General features: G+C 43.5%; 1 protein-coding gene across 1 annotated transcript in view; it reads right to left on the reverse strand.

Annotated features, from left to right (window-relative positions):
- The window catches only part of TDRD6 (tudor domain containing 6), a 13,935-nt gene extending 7,520 nt beyond the window's left edge, over positions 1-6,415 (reverse strand). The window contains exon 1 of the mRNA XM_012664645.1: positions 131-6,415. Coding sequence (XP_012520099.1) covers positions 131-6,188 — 6,058 coding nt within the window. The 5' untranslated portion in view covers positions 6,189-6,415. The remainder of the gene's footprint in view (positions 1-130) is intronic.
- Positions 6,416-10,170: the final 3,755 nt, after the last annotated feature.

Raw genomic sequence — 10,170 nt, forward strand, 5'->3', positions numbered from 1 at the left:
TTAATTTTTCTTCCAAAAAATTAATTTTAAAAATCCAGTTAAGAATTATTCTCTTTAAAAAAAAAACAAAAAAACAAATAAGAACTTTTGAAAGACACTGCGTTAGACTTAAAGGGAAAAATGCACATACCTGAGACATGATCTGGTAAAGCAATACTGTGCTTTCTTCCATCTCTGGATTCTTCCTCAGAGAATAAAGGCATCAATGCTGAAATGGTGTCCCTGTTTTTATATTCCATAAATTCTTCTTCATATACATTCATTTCAATCTGCATTTTAGAATCACAATTCCTCCCAGGTGGATGCAGCGGCACCCTGTGCTGGCAATCAAAGGGTTCCACACAACTCGGCTTTCTCATGTCCTCAGCACGCATGGATTCTTGGATTTTCTGACTAACTCTCAAAGACAAAGCATTCAGTTTGTCATCTAGAGACAGCTGGGCCGTAGGTAGTTCTAATTCTGGCTGTTTCGTGGCTTCACAGTTGAACGGCAGCTGCGCTGTGAAAAGTTCCAGGGTTGCTTCCGCGTCGCCGCCTTGGGGCAGCAGTACATTTGGTGGCTCCAGGCCCAGCTCTTCTTCTTCTTCATCCCGGACCAGAGAATGTTGCAACTCAATGGATTCCAGTTCTAAGAATTCTTTCGATTCATCGTCAGGAGAAAGTGGCACCTCAAGCGAATTTAGTTCTAGTATCTTCTTTGTTTCACTAACATGTGGTAATAATGTATCAAATCCTGCAATTTGGTATTTATCTTCAAACTTTGCTTTGTCAACCAAATGGCACTCTGCTTTGCCATCCAGTACCTCAGTACCAATTTTATCTTTGTGTGGGTTTTCAAAAGCTTCAGAAATGTTTTCAGTTTTGAGGGCATAGAATTTACTTGGTTTGGTTTCAATAATGTTTAATTCTTTCTCAATGCTTTCAGAGAGCTCATCTGTCTGGGGTTCCACATATAATGTTTCATCTTGCACAGTTTTATTACTTGGTTTCTTAAGTCCCACATCAGGACTGCGGGATGCGTGAGCTTCCTTTATCTCAGAGCCATTTGCTTCACAGAGAAGATTGTTCTTAGTAATATCAATCTTAGCATATTTCTTCATTTTCTCATTAATATTCTCACCTTTGCTTTTCAAGTCAACTATTGCTAAAGGGATATCACAAACATCCATTTTGATTTCTAATATTGTTATTTCCAACACATCTTCTGTTACTATTTCATAAAAATAGTCATTTCCCTCTTGAGGGCATACACCTTCTGAAACATTAAATCCTAAGAGGCAACATGGAAAGGCTTGCATGGGAACCAACAAAAGTTCAGAAGGAATGTTCCAGAGTGCTTTTGGGTCTACACAGTCTTCAATGTTTCCAAAGTCCACAAGCCTGACAGATATAAGACGATCTTCACAAATATTAGTGATAAGAGCCCTGTAATAGTGTCCATCTTCTCTGTATCTTACTATACAAGGATCTCCAATATGAGGAAATGAGATACAATTTCTCTGATCTACGACCTGTTCTCCAGCAGTTTGTACTTCTACTTCCAAATACTGAAGTTTCTCAGTATCAGCAAACTGACACCAAAAATACTCAGGTCCATCTATTACAGTAGCATAAGCTCTTACCACCTTAATTTTGGGATTATACCAGTTAAGAAATACTGAAATGTCATTGTCTGATTTGTTAACAGACCTTGAACAGGTACTTTTAATTATTTGGGTAGAAAGTTCTATTTGCGATTTTTCCCTGAAAGCATATCTGCTATTCATATCATCTGCTATGACCCCATGTTTATCTGCAAGAATAACTTCCCATTTGTCCTGAAATTTAACAAATTCACATGTTATTTGAGCCTCATCAGTCCTTCGGGAAAAGGAATGCATCATTTCCTTACAGTTTATGATGTCAGGAACCCAAAGTCCTGCTAAGGAGCAATGAAGGCACAATCCTGGTAATACTGCATTAACTAGGTCAAGCCTACCTATTTTGCTAGTGTGAACCACAGAAACATTGCCATAATCTATAAACTGTACAGAGAGTAGGTCTTTGGGTTGTTGTCCCTTGACCACAGCACGATACCATAAATTGTCTTCTGGGAAAATGGCACATATCACATCTCCTCTTTGCAAAGGTGGACCTACATGATATTCAGGCCTTGTTTTAACATCATTTAATCTCTCTGAAAGATGATTAATTTCAGCTTCATCTTCTGCTAGTTGAACATAAAAGTCTGAAAGGTCATTTATATGAGAAATATATACAGTTGTTTTAAAGCCAGGCATTATATTTTTCTGTGGGAACTCCCAAAATTTTAGAGGCAAATCTTTGTTACACAAATCTCCTATTTTTTTCCCTGAAACAGTGGCTTCTTCTCTTGTGGCTTTCAAAGGTTGCTCAGCAAAAATTTCTTCTTTCTTTTCTGTTGTTAATGAAAACACTTCACTATTTTTATTTCCTACAGAGTCCTGATATCGAGTGACTGAGTTCGTCTTTGTTGAACTTTGTAAGCGTTTGAGCTCCTTAAATGCTGCGTTGATCTTAGGTTTGTACGGTTCTCGCAAAATCTCTACACCGCATAACTTGTTCTCTACTGATTTACTTAAATACTCTGTAGATGACAACTTCATATTCTCATTTTTTTCTTCAACAGTTTCAGTTGTAGAGAGGAGTGCTTTACTTTCGTTTTTCCTTGTTCTACCCTTGCAACCAAGTAGCCCTAACTTCTCATTAATACTAGCATTAATTTGAATATTATCACTATACAGTTCTATAATCAGTCTTCCATCTGGATCTTTTGCTACAACTAAGGCCTTCAATGACTTATCTAAAATAGTTTCCTGAAACCATGTTGTAACTTCTTCTGGTATATGATCAGGAATATCAGATAATGAGCATTTAACAGCTTGCATCGGCAAAAGTAAGACACTATATGCATCACTAGGTATTGGAAGCAGATCATCGCTTGTTACTACATAAATGTTCCCAAAATCAACAAAGAAGACTTTATTTGGTTCTTTCTCTATTACCATCCCCCTATACCAGTTTCCATCAGTATACCTGGCAAGGCACAAGGCTCCAGGGACCAAGGGCGATGTTTTTAAATTCAGCAAAACTTTACTTAATTGTGTAATACTACACGACAACTGGTCCAAAATATCTACATTTCTTGCCAGCTGGCAATAAAACGTCCAAAGGTCATCAACATGTGTTATATACACTGATTCTTCACTTCCAATTTTCATATCATGTGTAGAATAGTAGAAGGAATGTAGCTGAACAGAGGACTCCAGAGGCTTCCGAAGTTTCACTCGTCTTGCAAATCTCTTTTCTACCAAAAAATGGCAAGCGCTCTGAAAGGGTGTTAGCAAATCCACAACATTAAACGGTTCTTCATCATGGATTGAGGCCAAAGCAAATATCGTGCATTTTAATTCTAGATTGTTTTGCCATGCATTACTTACAAAGTCACTAAAAGCTTGTATTGCCTTTTCATCCCAAACAAAGGGATTGGAACCAGTTGGTTGAATTAAATTATAAAGACTGCATCTAAAAGCCTGAGCCTTAACCTTGAGAAACTCTTCGCTAATTGAATAAATATTCTTCACAGATACCACTTCTTGGTCTCCATAATCTACAAATATTACTTTGACATGCTCTGAAGATTGTGTCCCACTGATCAGAGCTCTGGACCATTTTCCATCTACCGTTCGTTTTGCCAAACAAGCAGGCGTGGCTCCCTCATAAGGAGCAGCTGTATTTTTACAATAGTCCTGAATATTACACATTAGAGTTTTAAATCCTTGCATGTTCCTGGTCAGCTGGCACCAGAAATAGCCAGGGTTTTCAACATAAGACACTTTAACTTCTACTGTACTTCCAACTTTTATCTCTCCTTTACAAGAAGAGTCTGGCTTAATTTCCAAGAAATTCTGTATAAGAGGAGAATAAACAGATGTTTTTTTCTCTTTATTCGCCCCAACTGGTTCACTTGAAACATCTGTAACAATTGTTGTGTCAGTCAAAGCTTCTGAAACAGATGTGGCTTTATTATCTCTCTTGGCTCTCTGTTCTCCTTCTACCCTCTTGGCAGAAGGTATTTTGTTATTCTCACCAGTAAAATGGTTTGAACCATGCCCTGGGGAGTGGACATTTATTGGGATATTTTCCTTTGCTTCAAATTCCTGATACTTGGCATAACCAGCTTGAGCAATTACCTTACTAATGTTTTCTTCCCCTGTTCTTGATTGATCAAGAATCTCAATAATGTATTGATGATCCTGCTTATCGAGAATATGGATGACTAATTCTTTGTGGAGTACAGTCTTTTTAAAAAAGGAAATTGCCTCCTGGCTCCAGGTTTTTCCCAAAGGCCAGATATCTGCGAGAGTGCACCTCAGAGCCAATATTGGTAGCCGCCTAAACTGAGGAAGCAACATCCTTACGTCATACCAGTCCACATTTTCTGAATTGCCACGGTCAACTAAGAATACATCGACACTCTTGTCATCTAATCTGGTGACCATGGCCCGGTAATAGCCATTTTCTTTCCATTTGACACAGCAAAGGTCATCGGGTTCAGGTTTCAAAACGACCCCATCCAGCTTACTGGCTGAGGAATAGAAACTGCACATTCTCCTCATCAGCTTGCTGAAGGTACTGTTGTGTTTCCTCAACCTAATCCAAAACTCGGAAGGATTTTTAACAAACTCTACCTGGGCATCATAGAAGGCATTCATCTTTAACCTGATAGATCTTAAGGCTGGGAGTGAAATCTCTTCATCCACTTCTTCAGCAGGAGACTGAGACTGAGAAGCTGTTTCTGCTTCTTCCTCCTCTTCCTCCTCTATTCCTTGGCCCTGAAGGAATCGGTCAGCCAAGCAACAAGACTGTACTCCAAACACACAGTTAAGATTAACCCCATCTTCTCCATACAGGGTGACATAATACACATGCTCAAAGGAGCAATAAAATTCAATCTTTGCATTCACTGCCTGGCCCAGTATCAGAGCTTTCAGGTCACCTACTTGTGACCGAGACCAGCCTCTCCCACCGTCCCAGAGTCCATACAAAGCACAAGGGTAGGTCACCACAGGCATTCGAAAATATTCAGGCAGCAAGTACCGAAGGCTACTACAACTCACCAACTCCTTCCTTCCATAGTCTACGTGAAGCACCTGGGCACAGCGCTGGGGCCGAAAAGTCTCAAGCAAGAGTGCTCGGTACCAACGTCCATCCAATCCACAGGATGCACACGGAGAGCCCGGCTTGTCTGGGCTCTCCTCCCTCTCCTCCCAGGTGGCACCGGTAGAGTTCTCATCCCTTGTCCCTGTGGAATCCCGGTATACTTGGCCCATGCCCTCCGAGAGGCGGTGGATCTCCTGAGAGAGGCTCCGGAGCTGGCAGTGAATGCGGTGAGGATGGCACACTTGGGTTACCACTACGGGTTCCGTCACGCCCAGCTGCAGCTGGGGATAGAAGTAGTCCAGGCCAGGCTGCTCTTGCTTGGGCAGGACTCTCGGGAGAACCGGGACCCCAGGGCCCACCCCAGAAGTGGCCACAGTGAGCTGGCGCTTAAGCAGCAAGTGGAAGAGGCTGTCGGGCACCTGCCGAGCTAGGCCCAGCTCCTGCATCTGCTGGACCAGACTGGGCACCTCCAGAAGGACCAGGCGATGGAGAAGCAGCACGTCCAGGACCCGCCCGCGCACCTCCTTGCCCTGAAGGTTGCTGAGGAAGTCCACGGCGCTGGGCGACCAGTGCTGTGGCTCGCCCCCGCCCGCCGGCACCAGGCCGGCCAGCACGCAGCCCAGCACCTCAGAGGGCAGGTGGAAGAACTCGCGACGCCCGGGCGCCAGTGAGCCTGCGCCCGCCGTGATGGTGCGGCCCTCGTCCAGCAGGAAGACGCGGCTGTCCTGCGCCTGCCGGCTGACCACGCGGCAGCGGTGCCACAGGAGCCCCACCTGCACCAGGCACAGCTCGCCCGGCGAGGCCGAGGCGCCGCCCAGCGCCCACGGGCCGCACGTGGCCGCCGTTTCCTGGATCTCCTGGCTCAGCCGCACGTACTCCTCCCGCCGCTCGCCCACCGGTCCCCACAGCTGCACGGGGATCACCTCAGGAAGCACGTCCACGAAGGACACCCGCAGGGCCAGCGAGGACCCCGGCGTCGGCAGCCCCGGCGTCGAGCGCATCTCCATGGCGCAGCGCGGCCCCCTCTCCCCGAGCGGTCAAGGCCGCGCGAAAGCCTCCGCGCTGCTGGAAGGAGGCTCCCACCAAACTTAGCTCAAAGGACCCAGAGAATGGGAAGGACACCTGGCGAGGCGCCCCCTGGGAGAGGCGCCCGACGCAGGGCCTTGGGGACTCCTGCCGACTGGCGAGACCCGGCGGCCTGACCAACCGCCCACAGTTGAGCCGCCGCCGCGCAGGCATTTGCAGCGCGCGGCGCCCCCACTTCCGGCCGCGGGGAGTGGTCGGGGCCAGGACGAGGCCCAGGGCTGGGCTGAGGACAGCAGGGGCTTCGAGGGACGTTCATGAGGCCAAGCGGTGGGAGGACTGGGTCACAACCTGCTTCTCTCTAGAGCGCCCTCGACTCTGGAGGACGCAGTGCGCAGGCCTGGCAAAGGGTGAGGACCCCGCCAGAAAGTTATTTCCTTTCCGCCAACTACCAGCGATGGAGCGCTGTGTGCTAGGCGTGGTGCTAGCCATTGCAGTCACCCACGAAAACCGGGAATGGAGGCGCCAACGGCCGGTTCCTAGGCACTGAGCCCTGAACTCTGAGCGGGCCCAGGCGCTGGCGCCCCACAGCGGAGGGGATGCTTTAGCTCGCCCACTGTATCCGTGACCTCTGTTCTATGAACCTGTTTGTTCGTCTGAATTGATAGGTTTGTTATGAGGTTAAAATAAAGTTTGAAAGCATATGGTGACTGTTAATGTTTCCTTCCTCACACTTACCTGGCTGGTATGGGTTCCTTGCCACTTTGTTGCCTAGCTCTCGCATCCCACCTTTGAAGGCATTTTTCATTTACTCACAGAGCTAGTACAGAGCTGGACTCGTAAGAGGAGGTCAGGAGGAATGGAATGAACGTTCCTTTAAACCCAGCTGTATCTACTATAGCAGAGGGTCTCTTGCCTTTTTTCCATCACCTAGATCTTAACTGGGATAACCCTTTGAAACCAAATTTGTCAAACCTCCATTTGGAATGGAAAAGTGCAAGCAAACTATGAGAAGCTCCCAGGATATGTCTACATGAGATTTTTGTTCACTCACAAAGTTAGACACATCCCTGAGAGCTTATCATAGTTTGCTTGTACTTTCCGTTTCACTCCACCTTTCGAAATATCATTAAATACAAATACTATAAGGCATTGCCTAATATGACCCTGGCCTAACAGTGTAAATCTCAGAGTCTTCATCCTGTCCCGGTTAGAGGCTACCATGTGCTTCCAGATTGTCCTGTGCTTACTTTTTCATGCACTTTTCACATTGTATGGCAATTGATCACTTTGTCACTCCACCAGCCTACAAGCTCCTTTTGGCAAAGAACGTTTGTTGTATTCCTGGAATCTAGCACGGAGTAGAAGCAATGAATATTTGCTGAATGAATGAATGAATGTTGATTTCTCTAAAAGCTTTGATTTTTCCCTGATGACCTCATCCTTGAAAATCCAATTCCATTTTCCAAATTTTCTCTAATTGTTTCATATTCATTATGGAAGAAAAACATTTGATTTAAAAACACCCAGCAAGACCTAGCTCAAATGTCTCTTCCTCATGACTCTACTATTCATCCAGGCAGAACTGATTATTCCCTCCTTTTACAAACCTCTATATTATCTATTATAATTTTCAACTGTTTCTCTCTCTCCTTTCTACCGTGGTATGAACATCTTGAAAGCAGGAACCCTTCTCATTTATTTTTACATTCCCAATGCCTAGCACAGTGCTAGACGGTTAGCATCCAATAAATGTTTAACAAAAGAGTAAATAAACTAACACTATGCCCATACAGTGGAATGAAGTTCATTACAAAAATGGACTAATTTATCACTTGAAATTGGTTTATCATCACATGGAATAATGGAGATTTCAGTCCATCCTCTACTTCAGGTTCAAGCAGTATAACCAAACCCTTACAAAGATCACAGGGTTGTAGGTGGCTGTGATTTCTTTTTTCTATTTAATTTGGCCTCCAACCTCCTTCATGGCTCAGAGCCTTGATCCTAGGATGTCAGAGTTTATCATGTGGCCATGAGGGGCTGATAAGAAACCTTTCCTCCTGTCCTTCCAGATGTTTCTAATGTCCCACCTCTTCTGTATCTGGAGTAAGTAGCTTTACTTTGTTCTGCCTTGCTGTGCTGCTGGACAGGGAATTGGATCAATTTAAAAAATCAGATCATGGCACTGTGAAGATAAGTCTCCTATTACAATATCTCCCATGCTTTATTAAGAAAAATATCTTGAGTTCTATAAAGAATAAAAAATTTCCCTCTTGTTAGTTTTGAGAGGCCCTTAGCTTCAGAAAGGAGGGAAAGGGGATAATATCATTACCATAATACAAATACTTAAGAAATAAAGGACAAAAGAATGAGCCAGGGACGGGATGTGTCTGAGAGGTGTTTGAATACTGTATTGTGAGCTATTTCAGTATTTTTTATGAAAACATGATGCAGGAAAATTGGGAAAAACAGATAAATCGCATTTATTCTATGCTGTCTTAGACTTCCATATATAGAGAACTCTAAGCAGAAAAATAGTATACGTTAGAGTCTGCAGTTTCTACACCACTAATTAGCTGTTTAAGGATGCTTAGAAAATTACTGTTCATTGAGTATTTTAAAAAAACAATTCAAGTAAGAAATATCTTTTTAAGAGAATGAAAAAGTCAAGCCACAGACAAGAAATACTTGCAAACCACATGTCTGACATAGGACTCGTATCTACAATATATAAACAACTCTCAAAACTCAATAGTAAATATATATATATATATATGTAATTTGAAAATGGGCAAAAGAAATGAAGTGACATGTCATCAAAGAGGATATACCAATGACAAAAAAGAACATGAAAAGATTTTCAACATAATTAGCTATTAGGGAAAAACAAATTAAAACTATGATGATATATCACTACACACCTATGAAATGTTATCAGGGTCTAAGCATCCTATAATTTTGACATTGCATTTTTTCACAATTTCTACATCACAGAATGGCTTCCCTTTTCCCCCAAGTATATAAGCTACTTTATAAGGTGCTTCAGTGGCATTATTTCCAGGTCTTATTGCTGCTTGAAAGAATTGTTTTTGCTTTTGCTTTTCATCTTTTAATTTCTGAAATACAACCTTTTGTGCCTCTCCCTCTAATTTAAAGTATTTGGGGTCTTCATCAGTGTTATAATGCTGATGAGCACTGGATTTCTTTAAATGTTGATACTGCAGTATCACAGAAGCAAGCAAATCATCTTATCTTTAGCAAAAACAAGATAATACTGGCCGGGCGCGGTGGCTCACGCCTGTAATCCTAGCATTCTGGGAGGCCGAGGAGGTGGGAGGATGGCTTGAAGTCAGGAGTTCAAGACCAGCCTGAGCAAGAGCGAGACGCCATCTCTGCTAAAAATAGAAAGAAATTAGCCGAACAACTAAAAATATATAGAAAAAAATTAGCCAGGCATGGAGGTGCACACCTGTAGTCCCAGCTACTCGGGAGGCTGAGGCAGGAGGATCCCTGGAGCCCAGCAGTTTGAGGTTGCTGTGAGTTAGGCTGACGCCATGGCACTCTAGCCTGGGCAACACAGCGAGACTCTGTCTCCTCAAAAAAAAAAAAAAAAAAAATTGCAATTCCCAATCCTCATTAAACAATCTGTTTTCTTCCTTCGGCGTTCTTGTGGCTTTTCTTCAACAGGATGGGCTGTTAAGCAGACAGAATTAAAAAATACTGTCGAGCTGTGCAACTATTGACAAATTCCACTTCAAACAGAAACACAATGCACCATTGTCAAAAGCTGATCACAGACTGACATACTTGACTCCCAAACTCTCACCAACCAGTCTCGTGTGGTAGTGGCACCAGTCAGGCGGGGGAAGTTAGAACTAAATCAAAGTTAGGACTAAATCATGAGCACAGCGGCCATCAATTTAGCCTTTATGGCTTACTAATGTTCTAATTGTGCCAGTCAAT

Source organism: Propithecus coquereli, unplaced genomic scaffold (assembly GCF_000956105.1).
Source record: "Propithecus coquereli isolate 6110/MARCELLA unplaced genomic scaffold, Pcoq_1.0 Scaffold90, whole genome shotgun sequence".
NCBI lineage: Eukaryota > Metazoa > Chordata > Mammalia > Primates > Indriidae > Propithecus > Propithecus coquereli.